The 20,775-nt window shown below is 36.3% G+C and overlaps 1 protein-coding gene across 3 annotated transcripts; it reads right to left on the bottom strand.

Moving 5' to 3' along the window:
- Nucleotides 1-5,247: 5,247 nt before the first annotated feature.
- LOC116594040 (C-type lectin domain family 4 member D-like) lies at nucleotides 5,248-13,828 on the bottom strand. 3 transcript variants are annotated; one of them, XM_032348886.1, is made up of 6 exons: nucleotides 13,556-13,827; nucleotides 11,924-12,013; nucleotides 9,403-9,507; nucleotides 7,572-7,723; nucleotides 5,972-6,084; nucleotides 5,248-5,633 (listed from the first exon to the last, which is right to left on the bottom strand). In XM_032348886.1, exons 1-6 carry the CDS (start codon nucleotides 13,581-13,583, stop codon nucleotides 5,489-5,491), a joined length of 633 nt encoding a protein of 210 aa, XP_032204777.1. In that variant the 5' UTR covers nucleotides 13,584-13,827; the 3' UTR covers nucleotides 5,248-5,488. The 3 variants fall into 3 exon arrangements, with proteins under 3 accessions (XP_032204777.1, XP_032204779.1, XP_032204778.1); XM_032348888.1 differs by lacking the exon at nucleotides 9,403-9,507 and having other exon boundaries at nucleotides 13,556-13,828; XM_032348887.1 differs by lacking the exon at nucleotides 11,924-12,013 and having other exon boundaries at nucleotides 13,556-13,828.
- Between the last annotated feature and the right edge of the window lie 6,947 nt (nucleotides 13,829-20,775).

Below are 20,775 nucleotides of genomic sequence, written 5' to 3'. Positions count from 1 at the left end.
TAATTTGTGATGCTAATTGACGTGCATGTTTCTCCATATTAGTCTCAGGACTTCTCAAAACTTACCAAGCAATTCTAGAACAAATGTCAGGAAAAGTATGCTCCTTTGGGCACATTTGTTTCATTTGTGAAGACTGATGGGAAAATATGGGACATTGAGCAAGTACAGAGCCCAGCAAGAAGAGGATTTTCAAAGTGACTTTGAAGCCCCTGAATTCAGGCTCTGGTCAATTTTTCTTTCTGGCTCCTGATAAGTCTATATTCTCTTCTCAACTACATACCATTTTTACCTCTGCCCAAGCAAGTATCTTCACTATGTTCTCCTGTACAATGAGTAAGAAACTCCCTCAAGTCATGAAGCTTATCCCTGCTTCAAAGACATGTGGACTTCCCAGGTAATGGCCTTGACTATGCCTCGCTAGGAAAAGGCCATGCTGAGCTTCGGCTCCAAACAGACTATGATTCAGAAAAAAACTCCCTTTTCTCTTTCTTCTCTTCCACCGAATAACTGAATCTCACCTCAGTTTGTGGCTCTTGCTCAGCTAGGGTCCAACGTCAAATTGTTTGAAGAGAACATTCAGCTTGACAATTTCCTATCTCAAGCCTATCCACTACTAGCATATTTTTTTCAGTACTGAGAAGGTTATTCAAGAATATTTAAATAACACAGTACCTTTAATAACCATGTTTCTTGCACACAGCACCATAAAAAGACCCTCAAAATTCATACATTGGAATGAATGTGTAATCATGAAATGGGAAAATTCAACTATGTAAGTGAATATAATATATTATCTTTCCTTAAAAATGTTTATTCTTCTTAGGTATAAGGGACCACGTGTGGTTTTTGAAACCAATATGCCTTTAAATCTAAAGTCATTTGACCTAAAAGTAATCCAGTACATATACTTTCTAGTTTCCTTTTTTCAAATTATAAACATCAATGAGAGACATATGGAAATACTTTTATTCACCATTGTTTCTTTGTGGTTGGCTATAATTTGTTATTTTAAATTTTATTTCAGGGGCACCTGGGTGGCTTAGTGGGTTAGGCCTCTGTCTTTGGCTCGGGTCATGATCTCAGGGTCCTGGGATCGAGCCCGGCATTAGGCTCTCTGCTCAGCGGGGTGCTGGCTTCCCCCTCTCCCTTTGCCTGCCTCTCTGCCTACTTGTGATCTCTTTCTCTCTGTCAAATAAATAAATATATAAAATCTTTAAACTTTATTTCAATATTGAAAGATATATGAAAGTATTATTATACTTTATTCACCATATATTTATAATTTGTTATGCAATTAACTTTGTCTTCAAAGTTTGGCAAGAAAAGAAACAATCACTCAGGGTTTACTGGTTAAAGATCAACAGAAACCAAGTTATTTATATGGAAAATTCTGAGGGGTACATCATCTGGTTGGTTCTATTTTAAAATATATTTTTACAATAGGGCCTACAAAAATATTCAGGCACCAGAAAAGCCAGAAATTTCCAAAAAATAAAAGAGTAAGCAATCATCTGTAGTCCCAAGACCATATTCCCAAAGTAAATCACTGTTAAGATGTAAATATTACCATGTGGGCCTCTAAATATTTTAAAGAAAAATCATTCTAATACATTTGGTGAAAATAATACACACTCATTATCAAAAATTTTTACTCATATGTTATCATGAATATGTAAATGTTATCACAGCTGAATCTTGTACTGTATCATGATTATGTATTATATTACATACTTTCTTAAATACATTTTGCTTTTTGTATAGCTAATATTGGCAGCATTTTTTATATATCTAGTTTTCTATGTACTGATTAATAATGCATCCCTTAACTACGCAGAATTGTATATCACCTCTCAATGCATTCAGATACATTCTATCAGTCCCATATTTTTAAGAGGAAAAGAACTCCTCTTGGAACTGTCTTTCTTTTCTGATCTGAACTGGGATTGTTCTTACGGTTTCTTTCATAGCCATTATTTTGTTGATTTTTATTATACAAAGGAAATATTTTATCACTTAAAGGTTATTTCAGATTATGATATACCAATATAATGAAACACTATTTAGTTATTTGGAACAAGGTATAAAACGTTTCCCAAACTGTATTTTTAAGTAAAAAAAAAAAAAATGCAAGATGATTACCCAAAACCACAAATAATCCAATTAAAAAATAAGCAGAAGACATGAACAGACATTACTCCAAAGAAGAAAAAATCTTTTCATGAGTCTATGAAAGATGCTCAACATCATTCATCATCAGGGGAAAACAAGTCAAAACCACAATGAGATATCACCTCACACCAGTCAGAATGGCTAAAATCAAAAACACAAAAAACAACAAGTGTTGGCAAGGATGTGAAGATTGTAGGTGGGAATGCAAGTTGGTGCAGCCACTGTGGAAAACAGTATGGAGGTTCCTCAAAAAAATAAAAACAGAACTGCCATACTATCATACTACTGGGTGTTTACCCAAAGAATACAAAAACATTAATTCAGAGGGATACCTGCACCTCTATGTTTATTGCAGCATTATCTATAGTAGCCTAACTATGGAAGCAGCCCAAATGTACATCAACTAATGAATAAAGAAGAGTGATATACACATCACACACAACAGAATTATACACACACAACATTATAGTGTGTGTATATATATATATACACACACACATATGTATGTGTATATATATATATATATATACACACACACACACACACATACACACACACACTCAAGAGAATATTACTTGGGTGAAATCTTGCCATTTGCACAAGAGTGTTATTATGCTAAATGAAATAGAGAAAGACAAATACCACATGATTTCACATATGTGGAATTTAAGAAACAAAACAAATGAGCAAAGGAAAAAACGAGAGAGACAAACCAAGAAACAGACTTAATTATAGAGAACAAACTGGTGGTTACCAGAGGAGAGGTGGTAGGGAAAGGGGGAAAGAAGAGGTGGGAATCAAAGAGAGTACCCTGATCATGATGAAAAACAAACAGACAGGAATCCATCAGAATCCTAGAGGAGAACAGAGGCAGTAATCTCTTCGATATCAGCCACAGCAACTTCTTTCAAGATATGTCTCCAAAGGCAAAAGAAACAAAAGCAAAGATGAACTTTTGGGACTTCTTCAAAATCAAAAGCTTCTGCACAGCAAAGGAAACAGTCAAGAAAACAAAGAGGCAACCCACGGAATGGGAGAAGATATTTGCAAATGACAGTACAGACAAAAGGTTGATATCCAGGATCTATAATGAACTCCTCAAACTCAACACACACGAAACAGGCAAACATATCAAAAAATGGGCAGGAGATATGAGCAGACACTTCTCCAATGAAGACATACAAATGGCTATCAGACACATGAAAAAATGTTTATCATCACTAGCCGTCAGGGAGATTCAAATTAAAACTACATTGAGGTATCACCTTACACCAGTTAGAATGGCCAAAATTAGCAAGACAGGAAACAACATGTGTTGGAGTGGATGTGGAAAAAGGGGAACCCTCTTACACTGTTGGTGGGAATGCAAGTTGGTGCAGCCTCTTTGGAGAACAGTGTGGAGATTCCTCAAGAAATTAAAAATAGAACTTCCCTATGACCCTGCCATTGCACTCCTGGGTATTTACCCCAAAGATACAGATGCAGTGAAAAGAAGGGCCATCTGTACCCCAATGTTTATAGCAGCAATGGCCACGGTCGCCAAACTGTGGAAAGAACCAAGATGCCCTTCAACGGACGAATAGATAAGGAAGATGTGGTCCATATACACTATGGAGTATTATGCCTCCATTAGAAAGGACGAATACCCAACTTCTATAGCAACATGGACAGGACTGGAAGAGATTATGCTAAGTGAAATAAGTCAAGCAGAGAGAGTCAATTATCATATGGTTTCACTTATTTGTGGAGCATAACAAATAGCATGGAGGAAAAGGGGAGTTAGAGAGGAGAAGGGAGTTGGGGGAAATTGGAAGGGGAGGTGAACCATGAGAGACTATGGACTCTGAAAAACAATCTGAGGGTTTTGAAGGGGCGGGGGGTGGGAGGTCGGGGTACCAGGTGGTGGGTATTATAGAGGGCACGGATTGCATGGAGCACTAGGTGTGGTGCAAAAATAATGAATGCTGTTATGCTGAAAATAAAAAATAAATTAAAAAAAAAAAAAAACAGACAAAACCCCTGAGATTCATGGGAGAAAAAAAAATTGTCAGACATTTAAGATGCTATAGATAATGTTTCCACTAGTGTTAGAAAAAAATGGGATGTATATGTATATACATTTATATAACATATATTTAAGCATATACAGAAATATGTATAAAAAACTGAAAATCATAGTTTCTCTGAAGAGGTATTTAAGGGACTGGAGTTCAGAGTGGAAGATTTAACTCATACTTTCATTTATAATTTTCTGGTTTGCCTTTTTAACATATACATATTATACTTTTTCAATGACAAAACAAGTGTTTAAGTTTTTTTTAATTTTTTTAATTTCTTTTCAGCATAACAGAATTCATTGTTTTTGCATCATACCCAGTGCTCCATGCAATACAGGCCCTCCTTAATACCCATCCCCTGGCTCCCCCAATCTCCCACCCCCCACAGTGTTTAAATTTTTTTAAGTGTTTCAAACTTCTAGGACTACCACAGTGTCCTAATAAATTTTGCAGTTATTTTTATGAAATGACTATCAGCTGTCTTAAAGACAGTATGAAGAATAGGAGAAGTGCCATGAGAGGTGGGGACAGACTGAAAGGGGCTGAGGGGAGAAACAGGGGGACCATTCAGAAGGCTACTGCAATAACCCAGGTAAGAAAGGTGGTCTGTGGTGGTCACCAAAGAGGTAGTGAAAAATAATCAGACTGTAAGAAATAGATTAGGGAGCACCTGGGTGGCTCAGTCAGTTGAGCAACTGACTCTTGATTTCAGCTTAGGTCATGATCTCAGGGTTGTGAGATTGAACCCCATGTTGCGCCCCACATCAGGCTCTGTGCTTAGTGGGGAATCTGCTTGAGATTCTCTCTCTCCCTCTCTCAAATAAATACATAAATCTTTAAAAAAATTTAAAGAGTTTGTCGTAACTGGGGCCAAAATAATGGCATTCCACTACCAGTTGGAATACCCCACACTGTAAAAATCTGAGCAGAGGAAAGTAATGACTAAGAGATGGCATCATCTTGAGCCATTCTGGTTGATATGTCATCAATGCACACCAACTGAAAAGGAACTACTCTGATATACTATCAAGAAAGCAATGTTAATGAAAATGGATTCTCACACAAAAGATGACTCCTGCCACCATACCACACAAAAACATAGTATCTTGAATGAATAGAACAAAAATAAATAAGGCCATCATAACTGAAATTTTTCTATTTTCTCAGCAGGTTTTCTCTGTTCCAATGGTGCAGGTACATTCTTCCCTAGTCTAATTGGTTCTTCTTTTCTGTCCCCATCGCAAGGACTTCTTTGGAGGTTTCTAGTTGAATGCTGCTCCAGGTAATTTACAAATACTTTTTGTCTCAAAGTTACAAGGAGAATCATTCCATGTCCATTTGTCTTGGACATTAACAAGGACAATACAATTTTCTTCCTGATTTTTGGGTTCACCCTCATGCCATAATCTGAAATGAAAGAAAAAATATATATATTTATATTTATATTTATATTTATATTTGTATTTATATTTATATTTATATTTATATTTATTTATATTATATGTGTGTGTGTGTGAGTGTGTGTGTGTGTAGGTCAGGGGACATGCAGGGAAAATGTCTTTGGTGAAAAATACGGAGTGCACTAATAGAAGTATCATAGTATATTAGTATAGGGGTTACTCAACACATAGTGCTCTATTCTAAGTAAGCATTCCTACATCAGTATACTGCAGCCCAAATGAATTCTGCTTGCTATCTTCCCAGCTTTGCCTATAAAGCTCTTACACCCCAGTCGACATACTCACAAATTATGTGGGTAAAATGCTGTCTTGTTCACCAAGGATTGGCCTCCATGATTCTCATCTATAAATCCCAGGAAATATGAAAATCGTCTATCCAAAAATTGAGAAATAAAGTTCTGCATAAAATATAAATTTTGTATAATTACATAAAAATTTTATAAAAATTATAATTTTTATAAGTATATTTGCATTTATCATTTGATAGCTATTATGTTAGGTAACATAACAGCTAACATAATAACATTATGTTATGTTAGGAAATAATATTATGTTATGTTAGGAAAAGCTATTAGGAAAAGAGAGAAATGGTCAGATGGATTATTAGCTAAGCACAAAAGCAGTGTCATCAGACAAATGTGCTTTCAAATCCTGCCTCTGCCATTTATCGTGTAATGTAGTAAGTGCTCTAATCTCACCAAACCCAAAATTTCTCATCTCCAAAAGGACCACTCTACTACTGCACAGTTACTGTGATGAGTAAGTGAGATCACACTTGCAAATCACTTAGCACAATGTTTAATAGGATCAAATTTTTTTAAAATTTCATTTTTAAAATTGCCTTCTTTATGCATGTGTGTATTAAATTAAGTTCCATTTTATTCAAAGAGTTGGTGAACCTACAGATTGCAAAGCCATGGTGACAGAATCCTCTGGGAAACCTCCCTAAGAAAAGAGTAGAATATGAGTTACATATATACTATATATATATATGCATATAGTGTGTGTGTATGTATATGTATGTATGTATGTATATATATATAGAAGTATATTACAAGAGGAAATTTGTTTTAAGAAGTGCTTTAAAAAGGGGCGCCTGGGTGGCTCAGTGGGTTAGAGCCTCTGCCTTCAGCTCAGGTCATGATCCCTGGGTCCTGGGATCAAGCCCCACATCGGGCTCTCTGTTCAGCGGGGAGCCTGCTTCTCCCTCTCTCTGCCTGCCTCTCGACCTACTTGTGATCCCTGTCTGTCAAATAAATAAATAAATAAAATCTTTTTTTAAAGTGCTTTTAAAAAATTTAAAAATTAAAAAAAGAAGTGCTTTAAAGTGCTTTAAAGAACTGAGTTAAACTTAAGAATTTTTTTTTACTTAGAGTTAAAACCATGCGACTGAATTGTATTTCTTATTACTTCTCCTGAGAAGCTATTTCAGTCCTGCTTAACCATTCATTTATTCACTCACTCACCAAACATTTATCAAGACCTATCCAGTGTCCCTAGCACTGTGCAGGACTTTGGAGATGCAAAGATTAGGAGAGCACAGCCACAGACCTCTGCAAAGGAGAGTCATTGGCAGACAGGGAGCAGTGAATAGATAATCTCAGTACAGTGTAAGTGCCATGACCACACAGTGCACAAAGTACCACAGGTGTCTCTCCAAATTAGAACAGGGAGGATGGCATAGGGAAGGTGGTCAGGGTAGTTTTCTGGAGGAAATAACATGTGAATCAAATCTGGAAAGACCAAAAGTTGGCCAGATGAAGAAAAATGAGCAAAGAAGATAAAACAGAATGAAGCAAAGGCATAGAGGCAGAATAAAGAAATTCCTCTTTCTCTGCAAAGAGATTCAAAGAGCAGAGAGATGGATTTGAGTCTTCCAACATACCAGCTCAGCTTCTGTGCTGATGGTGGCCAGATGAGCCCCCATCCTCATGCAGTTCCTTTCGCTCTTATCCCATGTCTTATTGTCATTAAGAGGAAAATAGCAGTTGGACTGGAATGCTCTCCAGCCAAAAGGACAGCAATTCCAGGTGGTCCCTCATGAGAAAATTGAAATGAGAATCAGTTGCAAAGGAGCATTTTATCTCTAAGAGATTGCATAGTTATTCCAGTTAATATTTTTTGGAAATAATACCAAGATTACCAATATCATTTTGTTCCCCCTTTTAAAAAAAGCCTGAAAATTGCATTTCTAAATATTTCTGAGCAAAAGTATCTGAATCACGTAGTGACTTATATGGAAATTACAAGATATTCTCTTAGAAGACAACATCATTTTTCAATGTCCCTACATGTATTTACTTCTATTTTTGAAGTGCTTCTAGAATAAAGCCTTTTGCAGGTAATTTTATCTAAAGAGGGTAGAGAACCTACTAGAACTCTCAAGCATTTGCCCATCCTCCCAAAGGATGGGGGATTTTACAGATTCCAGCAAAATATAAGAGACAAAGTCACTTTGGAAAAGCTGTATATTCTAGGAGGGAAGTCCTTAAGATATGCCTAAATCAAAAGAAAATGGAATTAAACTAATGTTATGTTTTGGGTACCAGAAATGGATCCTAAATGTGTTTTATATTCTCCAGTTATTCAACTAATTACAGACATGAGAAATCTATTTCTATTTATTGATGTTTACTCTTGTACCAGATACTCCTGTTGTTTTAATCTCTCCTCATTTACTACTGGTTACTTTAAATTGGACTATGAATCTGAATGGAAATGGAAGTAAGACAAAACAAAGAGGCAACCCATGGAATGGGAGAAGATATTTGCAAATGACACTACAGACAAAGGGCTGACTCAAAAAATAGATAATCACGTCAAAAAATGAAGTTCTCCAAAGACACATGAAAAAAATGTTCATCATCATTAGCCACCAGGGAAATTCAAATCAAGACCACATTGAGATACCACCTTACACAGTTAGAATGGCCAAAATTAACAAGACAGGAAACAACGTGTGTTGGAGAGGATGTGGAGAAAGGGGAACCCTCTTACACTATTGGTGGGAATGCAAGTTAGTGCAGCCACTTTGGAAAACAGTGTGGAGATTCCTCAAGAAATTAAAAGTAGCTACTTTATGACCCTGCAATTGCACTACTGGGTATTTACCCCAAAGATACAGACATAGTGAAAAGAAGGGCCATCTGTACCCCCATGTTCATAGCAGCAATGGCCACAATCGCCAAATCATGGAAAGAGCCAAAATGCTCTTTAACAGATGAATGGATAAAGAAGATATGGTCCATATATATAATGGAATATTAAGACTGCATCAGAAAGGATGAATACCCAACCTTTGTATTAACATGGACGGAACTGGAAGAGATTATGCTGAGTGAAATAAGTCAAGCAGAGAGAGTCAATTATCATATGGTTTTATTTACTTGTGGAGCATAAGGAATAACATGGAGGAGATTAGGAGAAGGAAAGGATAAGTGAATTGGGGAAAATCAGAGGGGGAGATGAACCATGAGAAACTGTGAACTCTGAGAAACAAACTGAGGGTTTTAGAGGGGAAGGGGGTGGGGGGTTAGGTGAGCCTGTTTGTGGGTATTAAGGAGGGCCCATATTGCATGGGGCACTGGGTGTGGTGCATGTGGTGCATAAACAATGACTCTTGGAACACTGAAAAAATAAAATAAAATGAAATGTTAATTTAAAAAGAAAGGAAATGGAAGTAAGAAAGAAATTCTCCTATGCTCTTTTCTATCTACCTTTCAATTTTGATTTCTCTCTGGTGCATGTCAGCTTCATGTGGTACTCTGGTAACTTGAACACTCTTGCTTCTCTCCTGCAGCGTAGAATGTTGTGATGAGTTACTGTCAAAGGGGAAAAGAGTTAGTTTTCTTTTCCTATATAATCATTTACTTAGGGAAATGGGAGCTGGCCACTCTGGTCCCTTTCTTCTCCTAAGAGTTAAGGTAACTAACCCTTATTCTTATTACCCAGTTCTTCTGTTCCAGTCCCAGGTGAATAGGTTGAAATGAATTGTCAAAAATTAATATTTTATTATTGTTATCCATTTTGTGGTTTATGGGAGTAGTTCTGCAAACCTTTAGGTATATATGCTTTTAAGCATATTTTTCTATCAGAATCTGTTTTAGAGTGGAAATTTTTAGAGAATACTGGGATAGTTCTGCCAAGTATTATCAGCCAGATACATTCACTTATCTTTTAAATATTTTTACTTTGAGGGAAACCTGGGTGGCTCAGTTGGTTGAGCGTCTAACTCTTGATTTTGGCTCAGGTCATAGTCTCAGGGTTGTGAAATCAAACCCCACATTGGGCTCTGTGCTGTGCATGGAGCCTGTTTAAGATACTCTCTCTCTCTCTCTCTCCCACCGCCCCTTGCCCATCCCATTCACATACTCGCTCTCCCTTTCTCTCTTCCCAAAATAAATAATAAATAAATAAATAAATATTTTTACTTTGAAACATAATCAAGTGCAAAGAAGTGAAAAACACAAATGTACAGTTTATCAAATTATTATAAAGTGAACACTCCAGGTAACAACAATCTGGCTTAAGCAACATAACATTGCCAACACCTCAGGTGGCCTTCACATCCCAAATACAACCCACTTCCTCTTTCTTAAAGGTAACTATACCATGGTTTTTAAACCAATCATTTTGTGCTTTGCTTCAAATTTTACCCCTTGATAACATATCCCTAAACCCTACAGATCAGATTCACCTGCTTTTGAACATAATATAAATAAAATGATAAAATATGCATTCTTTTGGTTCTGTCTTTTGCTCGTGTTATTTCTGAAATTTATTTTTATTGTTACATACAACTATAATCCATTCATTTTCATTACTATAATGTGATCTACTGTCTTAATGCACTAAAACGTATAGCCTTCTTCTGGTAGACATTTGCTTTGCTTCCAGCGTTTGAGTATTATGAATGATACCATTCTAAGCATTTTTGACCATGCATCCTAGAGCACATGAGCATGCATTTCTATAGGCTATATTCCTAGGAGTGGAATTGCTGGTAATAGAATACGCATATTGCCAACTATGATAGTGGCAAAGTTTCCCAAAGTGGTTGTACTGCTCTATGCTCCCATAAGCAGCAGTTCATTGGAGTTTCAGTTGCTCCACATCATCATCAATACTTAGTAGCACTAGAATTTTTAATTATTGCCATCCTGGTATGTTTGCAACGGTATCTCATTTTGTGAGTTGAATTTTCATTTCCCTGAAAACTAATGAGCTTGACATTTTTTATGTGTTCATTAAACATTTCAATTTTTCTTTTCTATACTGCCTATTCAAAATTTTGCCTATTTTTCTGCTGTATTATCAGGACTTTTTCCTATTGTTTTGAAAGAATTGTTTATATATACTGTACATTAATTTTTTATCAATTATATGCATTACAAACACCTTCTATGGCTGCTTTGTTTCTTGGTATTTTTGTTGTACACTAATTCTTACTTTAATGTAGTATAATTGGTCAATATTTTCTTCACTGGCTAGCACATTTTATGACTTAAGAAATCATTCCCTGACTTGAGGATATGAATATATTCTCCATTTATCTTCTAAAAAGCATTATTGATTTGCTTTTCACATTTGGCCAATAATTCATGTCAGGTTGCTTTTATACATGATATACAGGGGACAGATTTCATTTTTTGAATGAGGATAATCAATGGTCTTCATTGATTGAAAAAAATTGTCCTTTCCCTATACCTGCAGTATCCCCTTCTGTTTTATATAAACAGTTCATATATGCAGGATCTGTAACTAAGCTCTCTATTCCTTTCCTCTGGTCTATTTGTCTGTACTTGAACCTATACTATATTATTGTAATTATAAGAATTTTATATAAGGTCTTGCTACTAGAAAGAACAAGTCTTTCAACTGTTCTTTTCAAAGCCAGACTACAGTCTATCTGAAAGTTGGTTTTTTGCTGGTTATTCTTTACTGATAAGATACAGCCCCTTATAATCTCTGTCAAAACTAGGGAATGATTTACTTCAGCCACCAACCTTCATAGGTCTAAGAAAGGGTTTAACTTCCAGCTTTCATTCCCTGACATAAGACAGCACCATCAAAGGACAGAAGGTTAAAAATGTAGCTCTGAATTTTAAATTCAAGACCCTGAAAAGCAGTATGGATTGAAATGTTGGGATGGGGAATCAAAATAACAAAAGACTTAGAGGAACTTCATGAATGTTGTTTGGGGAAATTCACAGAGTTCCATTTCTGCTAATAACTTACCCAAACAGTTTGCAATAAAACAAGCACTGAGAACTGAGATGTAAAAAACAGCAATGGCCCAAGGGATCATCTGGGAATGCTGGCCTCTGACTAGGGCAAAAGGAAAGATAAATACATTGTCTTCTCTGCCACAAGAACTGGGGAAGATATTCTACTGAGATGCAAGCTAGATATGAGCTCATCCACAATATTTTAGATCTAGAGGAGAGCTTAAAGATTTCCTCCTGAATAAATCAGTTTTAGAATTTACTGATAAAAACATACATACATACATACATACATAAAAATATAACCTTTTTTTAATGGAAAGGCTTTTTATAAGACAGAAAACTCAAAGATCATTAAAAAAAGAAAATGGATAATTTGGCTCCATAAAGATTAAAACATCTATATGACACAAATAATGTTAAAACACAAGGGACATATGAAAGAAAATTTTGTCACAATATTAATGTCTAGACTGTATAGAGAATTTCAAAAAGCAACTTAAAAACTGAGCAAAAGTTTGACCAGGAAATTTGCTGAAAATTTAGTTTGCTGAAACTATGAATGATCATTAAACAGAAAAGTATGCTCAAAGAAATGCAAACTAAAATATTATGGTATAATTTTTCACATATGAGATTTTTAAAAGAAAATAGAAAATATATAGTATCAGCAAGACTGAGGAAAAATAAACTCTCTTGGTGTTAGCATATAGTTTATGCTAAAAAGCTTTTAGACAGACCAAGTTAGCAACACTTATCAACTTCTAAGTGCATCATATTTATCACAACAATATCAGTTCTAGAGCTCTATCATGTAGAAAAATTGAACTTATTTCTATGAAAGGATATTCATTGCAGTACTTGTAGAAATATATAATTTTAAAATTAATAATTAAAATTAAAATAATTAAAATTAATGTTTTACTTCACCTCATCACTCTACCATGGCAAACTTCAATGGGACCACAGTGTACCCTGGTCCTGAAACAGCTTTTTATGTAACAATATGTCTTGGAGACTTTCTCTGTCAACACCTACTAATATATAGGATTATTTGAATCACTGTGCAGAATTCCATCACAGAGATTCACCATCATTTAGAATGTGTACTATTAGTAATATACAAGCAAGTACTGGTTTCTGGTGTTTTTTTCTGTTTCTAAAAGTACTGCAATGAATATCCTTTCATAGAAATAATAATATTTGTTCTATTCCTCAAAAATATTATTTAATATTCTTGTAATACAAATACATTGTGACCCTTAAGTACAGCATAAAATGGGATAAAGTCAGAGCCTCAGGTAAACTGTGAACCTTAGTTGGTGTGTTTTGTCTATCTTCCTTCCTCCTCCTACCTTTAAAAGAATCTTCCCAAATTGCTCTCTTTCTTTCCATCTTATTTTTCTTTTGCATAATTTATCTCTTGTCTTGGCCCAATGTATGTTTCACAAAGAAGTTTCTCTTACCCAACATACTTGAGTTTATCTATGACCTTTCTCCTCAGCAAAGTCATTGTCATTTCTTCTAACTCCTCCTTATCATCATCTTCAATCTTCAGAACTATAACTACCATTAATTTATATTTTTAAATCTTAGTCATAATTACATTTGCTTCTTTAAAACTGAGAGGAGAGAATGTACTCACGTTTATTTTGAGGTTCTTCTTGACCCATTGTGGGTTAATTCTCTTCCTGTCCAGTGGTTGGGAGAATGAGAAGCCTCTTCTGATTTTGCCCCAAGTGTATATTTCTGTGGGTAAGGAGTATACCCTCAGAAATACTTGAGATTGAACATTAATCTTACTTATTCTGGTAAGAGCAGAAAGTTCTCTACATAAAAGACGAGTCAAAAGAAGAAGTCTTTTCAAAGACAAGTTTCCTTTGATTCACTCTGAGAAACAGAGCAAAGACAAAAGGAAATTGGGAAAGCAACACCCAAAAACAGCCAGTAGAAATTTCCATGAAGTATGTTGAGATCACTAGATTAGTGTGTCATGTGAAATTTCTCAATTTGTTTTTATTCATTCAAACAAAAAGTTTAGCAATGCCCTAAAAGAATAATCATTATGCTTAATAAAAATTTAATACACACTCCATCTTTCTTTCTTTTTTTTTTTATTTCCAGCATAACAGTATTCATTATTTTTGCACCACACCCCGTGCTCCATGCAATCCGTGCCCTCTATAATACCCACCACCTGGTACCCCATCCTCCCACCCCCCGTCCCTTCAAAACCCTCAGATTGTTTTTCAGAGTCCATAGTCTCTCATGGTTCACCTCCCCTTCCAATTTCCCCCAACTCCCTTCTCCACTCTAAGTCCCCATGTCCTCCATGCTATTTGTTATGCTCCATCTTTCTTTCTTTATTCTTCTTTTTTTTTAGGGAGAGGTGTTATATTTCAAATTACATGTTACATGCTTGAGGTAAATTATGCCTTAAAAATGTCTCTGAACTGAGTAAGTTGTATGCAAGATGACAAAAGATAATGCGAGCAATGAGCTAAAGCTTTTTTTAAAAAAAGATTTTATTAATTTATTTGAAAGAGCACAGAGGGAGAGTGAAAGAGAGAAGGTGGCTCCCTTCTGAGCACAGAGCCCAAGGTGAGGCTCAGTCCCAGGACCCTGGGATCATGATCTCAGCCAAAGGCAGACGACTGAGCCAGGCGCCCCTGAACTAATGCTTTTAATGTACACAATGTATGTATACTGTATGTAAAGACAGGTAAACAAATCAAAATTTGTTTACCACAAATTTTTGTTTTGGGGTTGAGAAAGGGATGGTGGAGCTGCTGATTAAACCCCCAAATCTTCCTAGATGAGAGAAAATAAGCTTATAAGGCAATGGAAAAGAAAATGTAACATTCTGTGGTAAAGACATCATCAGGTTCCCTGTCCTCTTTTACAGTGCCATCATGGACTGAATGTTGTGTCCTACAGCCATGCTGGCATTGTAATCTCAAACGTCCCAGCCTCTAGAACTGTGAGATAAAAATTCCTGTTGTTTAAGCCACTAATCTATGGTATTTTGCTACAGCAGCCTGAGATCACAAAAACAAGTATCCAGTAGCTTAGAGATCCTTCTTAAATTCTAGCTTCCAAAATATGGCCCTTCACCTGCCTTCTTCCTTAAGCTACAATATTATTTTAAGTATATATACACTCACACATATGTACACACACATATATATTTGGTGATCTTGAATGAAATACTACTATGTTAAGTTGGAAGTGGGAGGAAGTAAAATTATAGATTTGACAACACATATATTTTTCAACACTGTCACAAACAAAGTATTTCCATAGCAACAATATTACTTACCCACAAACTCTCAAAGTGACCCTAGAAACTACATCTTTTCTAAAGTACTATGTATTCTTTATTAAAAGGACTTAGGAATCTTAGAGGATATATAAATCCCACCTAGAACAGGAAAAAATAAACTACACCTGGCATATTCTGTGTTCCTGGAAAACAAACATGATTTCAAATACATGAGAGAAACTCTGCTCTAGAAAGTTTACTGAGCCAAATGAAAAGATGTGCCTAAGGTGTAGTTAAGACGATAAAAAGACAGGGGTGCCTATCTGGTTCAGCTGGTAATGTGTTTGACTCTTGATTTCAGCTTAGTCATGATCTCAAGCTTGTGAGATCGAGCCTGGTGTCAGGTCCAAGCTGGGAGTGGAACCTTCTTAAGATTCTTTCTCTTCCTCTCCCTCTGCCCACCTACTCAACAAGTTGCATGCACACGTGTGCATGTGCTTTCTCGCTCGCTCTCTAAAAAAAGAAAAGAAAAAAAATGAAAAAATCTAATTCAAACAAATGAAAATGAAAGCACAACATTTCAAAACTTATGGGAGACTGCAAAGGCAGTTTTTTTAAATATTTTATTTATTTATTTGAGAGAGAGTAAGAGAAAGAGAGCACAGCAGGGGGAGCAGCAGAAGGAGAAGCAGAATCCCCACTGAGCAGGGAACCCAAAGAGGGGCTCAATCCCTGGATCTAGGGATCATGACCTGAGCCAAAAGTAGACACCACCGACCAGGTGCCCCTAAAGGCAGTTCTAGGAATGAAGTTTATAATGATTCCTGACTACCTCAAGAAACAAAAAGTAGCTTGAAGACCTCAATTTACACCTCATGGAACTAGTAAAAGAACAAATCAAGCCCAATTAGCAGAAAGGAATTAACAAAGACCAGACAAATATATGAAATAAAGACTGAGCAGGGGCACCTTGGGGGACTCAGTTGGTTAAATCTGAAACTTGATCTCAGGTCAAGTCTTGATCTCAGGTTCATGAGTTTGAGCCCCACATTGGGCTCCATGACCAAAAATATAAAAGATCATTAAAAGTGAGAGCTGAAATTTTTAGACTAAAAAAAAAAAATCAATGGGGTACCTGGGTGGCTCAGTCATTAAGTGTCGGTCTTCAGCTCAGGTCATGATCCTAGGGTCCAAGAATTGAGCCCCACGTGGGGCTTCCCCACTCTGTGGGAAGCATGCTTCTCCCTCTCCCACTCCTCCTGCTTATGTTTCCTCTCTCACTGTCTCTCTCTCTCTCTGTCAAATAAATAAATAAAATCTTTTTTAAAAAATCAACAAACTTTTAGCTAGAGTAACACAGAAATGCAGAGAGTACTAAAATAAATGAAACCAGAAACTAAAGAGGAGACCCTATAACTGATACCACAGAAATACAAAGGATCATGAGAGACTACTATGAAAAATTATACACCAACAAGCTGGATAACCTGGAAGAAATACGTTCTTAGAAACATGGAATCCATGAAGACTGAAGTCGGTTGGGCATCAGCCCTTTGCTCAGGTCATGATCCCAGGATCCTGGGATTGAAGCCCGCATCAGGCTGCTCAGCAGGGAGCCTGCTTCTCCCTCTCCTTCTGTCCCTCCCCTTTGCTTATGCTCTCTCTCTCAGACAAATAACATCTTTTAAAAAATGAATAGAAAATCTGAACAGACCACTTTTAAGTAAAGAGATTGAATCAGTAATAAAAAAGATCTCTCAAAAAAGAAAAGCCAAGGACCAGAAGGTTTCACTAGTGAATTATTCCAAACATTTAAAGAACTAATGGCAATCCTGAAACCTTTTTAAAAAACTGGAAAGGAGGAAATACTCCCCAAACTCATTTTATGAGGATAGGATTACTCTGATACCACAGCCAGATAAGGATACTACAAGAAAAGAAAATTATAGCCCATTATAATATAATATAATGAATATAGATACAAAAATACTCAACAAAATATAGCAAACCAAATTAACAGCACATTTTAAAAAATCATTCACCATGATTAAATGGGAATAATACCTGAGATATAAGGATGGTTCAACATATGTAAATCAATAAATGTAATATACCATATTAATAGAATAAAAGATAAAAATCATATGATCATCTCAATAGATGTAGAAAAAGCATCTGACAAAGTACAACATACTCAATGGTGAATAGGTGAAAGTTTTTTCTCTAAAATCAGAACCAGACAAAGATGCCCACTCTGACCACTTCTATTTGGCATAGCACTAGAAGCCTTTGCTAGAGCAATCAGGGAAGAAAAAGAAATGAAAGTCATCCAAACAGCAAAGGAAGAAGTAAAATTGCTTTTGTTTGCATATATGATCCCATATTAAAAAAAAAAAAATCCCAAGCACTCCATCAAAAAACTTTTGGAACTAATCAATATATTCAATAAAATTGCAGGATACAATTATCATAGAGAAAATCATTTTGTTTCTATAGGCCACCAACAAAACACCAGAAAAAGAAATAAAGAAAACAAATCCATTCATAATAGCATCAAAAACACTAAAATAATTAGGAATAAATCTAACAAAGAGGCAAAATAACTGCACTGAAAACTACAAGATTTTGATAAAAAAAAATAAGGAGGATACAAACCAATGGGAAGATACCTTGTGTTCATGGATAAGGAACATTAACATTGTTAAAATGTCTATATTACCCAAAACCACCTATAGATTCAATGCAATCCTTATCAAAATCCCAATGACATTTTTCACAAAAATTTTAAAAAATAAAATTAAATTTGTATGGCACAAGAAAAGACTCTAAACAGTGAAAGCAATCCTGGAAAAAAGAAAAAAACTGAAACATAACATTTCCTGATTTCAAATCATACTACAAAGCCACAGTAATGAAAACAGTGTGCATAAAAATAGACACATAGATCAGTGGAGCAGAAATGGAAACCCAGAAACTCTTGCATATATGGTCAACAAATATTTTTTTTAATATATTTTATTTACTTGACACAGAGCATGAGCGGGGAGGCGGGGAGGGCAGACTCCTGCTGAGCAGGGAGCCCAATACGGGGCTCAACCCCAGGACCCTGGGATCATGACCTGAGCCGAAGGCAGAGGCTTTAACCCACTGAGCCACCCATGTTCCCTGGTCAACATATATTTGACAAGGGAGCCAACAATACTCAAAGGAGATTCAATAGTCCCTTCAAAATGGTGTTGGGAAAGTGGATAATCACAAGTGGAAGAATGTGGTTCTTACCCTTATCTTATACCACTAATAAGAAAGAAAAAAACCTCAAAATAGATTAAAGACTTTAAGAAGACCTGAAACTATAAAACTCCAAGAAAAAAACATAGGGATAAAACTCCCTGACATTGGTGTCAGCAATAATTTCCTGGGTATGAGAGCAAAAGCACAGAAGCAAAAGCAAAAATAAACAAGCCCACTTACATCAAATTTAAAACCTTTCTAGTCAGGCACCCGGGGGCTCAGTTGATTAAGCAACTGCCTTCAGCTCAGGTCATGATCCCAGGGTCCTGGGATGAGTCCTGCATCTGGATCCCTGTAGGGAACCTGCTTCTCCCTCTCCTTCTGCCTGCTGCTCCCCCTGCTTGTGCGCTCGCTCTCTCTCTCTCTCTGTCAAAATAAATAAATAAAATCTTTTTTAAAAATAAAAATAAATAAATGAATGAATGAATGAATAAATAAATAAAGCTTTCTGCTTCCTAAGAAAGCACTTACAAAACACATATCTGATAAGGAATTAATACATAAAAAATATAAAGAATGAATACAACTCAATAGCAAAAAATCCCTAATAACCCAATTAAAAAATAGGCAGAGGAACTGAATAATCTCCAAAGATACACAGAGAGCAATGAAATGGTGCTTGACATCACTAATTATCAGGGGGGAAAAAGCACAATGAGATATCACCTCAAGCCTGTTATAATTAAGGTTATATCAAGAAGACGAGCGATAACAACTATTGACAAGGATATGAAGAAAAGGGAACCCTAGTACACTATTGGTAAGAATGCAATTTGTATAGCCCCTATGGAAAAGTGTGGAGGTTCCTCAAAGAATTATAAATAGAACCATGATATGATCCAGTATTACCACTTCTGGTTTCATATGTATTAGAATATTGTAGGAATATCTGCACTACCATATTCATTGCAGCATTATTCACAATAGCCAAGATAGAGAAACAACCTAAGTGTCCATCAACAGATGATGGATAAGGAAGATATGGTATAAATATACAATGGAATATTATTCAAACATGAGAAAGAAGTAAATCCTGCCATTTGCAGCCATTTGGATGGACACTGAGGGCATTAGGCTAAGTGAAATAAGTCAGGTAGAGAAAGATAAATACTGTATGACATCACTTATGTGTGGAATCAAAAAATGACAAATTAAGGAACAGAGAGTAGAGGCATGGTTACTAAGGGTTGGGAGTGGGGGAAATGGGAAGATATTGGTCAAATGGTACAAATTTCCAGTTGTGAGATTAATAGTCTAATATACAGCATAGTGATTATCACTAATAATATTATATATACTTGAATGTTACTAAAAAATAGATTTTAAACATTTTTGCCACACAAAAGAAAGGCAAATATGTGACGGGATGAAGGTGGTAGCTCATACTACAGTAGTAATCATTTTGCTACTTATAAATGCATCCAATCAATACGCTGTATACCTTAAAATTATATCATGTTCTGTGTCAACTATATCTCAATGAAACTGAGGGTAAAATGTTGTATCCATACAACAGAATGCTATTTGGCAATAAAAAGGAATGAAATACTGCTATATGCTACAATATGGATGAATCTCATAAACATTATGCTGGTCCTTGGCAAGATGGTGGAGGAGTGTGGTCTCTGTTTCAACTGGTCCCCTGAATTTAGCTAGACATCTACCAAGTCACTCTGAACACCCACGAAATCAGCCTGAGATGTAAGATTATATGTTTGGATCTCTATGGGGGCAGAGGGTCATCAGTCCTGAGGTATGAAGGATGGAGTTGGGATTGCATGGACAAATGTTGGAGGATAAACAGAGTGGGGAGTGGACCACCAGAAGCTAGCCACTGGAAAGTAATACCTCAGTGCAAAAGTATCCTATGCTGGAGGCCAGGGATAGCTTGCAGAGCAGTGGCAGTAGGATAGGAAGAAACTGATAACAGGGTTCAAACAGAATACAGGGGCTTAAGGGGCAAATACTAGAATCAGGCGGCTACAGGCACAGATCTAAGCCTGCAGATTTGGGGCGGGGAGGAGGCAGCCACCACCACCACTGGCCTGGGCTCACCCAGACTGGGATCACTTATGGCTTTGGAGGCACAGGGAGCAGAGATAAATGGGGGCTGGGGTCTACTGCTGAGAGGATTGCTGGGGGCATACACCACCTGTGGGAAGCTGCAGTTTTCAGTGGTACTCACAGAGGGGGAGACTGCGTGTTCTGGAGGATCTAGAGAGGAAAGGACTATGGTTTCTCTCCTCTGTGGTGGAAGTCTAGGTATGGACATTTTCATATGCTCTGACCCTCCAAAAATCTGCTAAAAGCCA

Source organism: Mustela erminea, chromosome 6 (genome assembly GCF_009829155.1).
Source record: "Mustela erminea isolate mMusErm1 chromosome 6, mMusErm1.Pri, whole genome shotgun sequence".
Lineage (NCBI taxonomy): Eukaryota > Metazoa > Chordata > Mammalia > Carnivora > Mustelidae > Mustela > Mustela erminea.
Note: the sequence above shows the minus strand (reverse complement) of the source record. Positions and strands in the feature narration are given on the sequence as shown.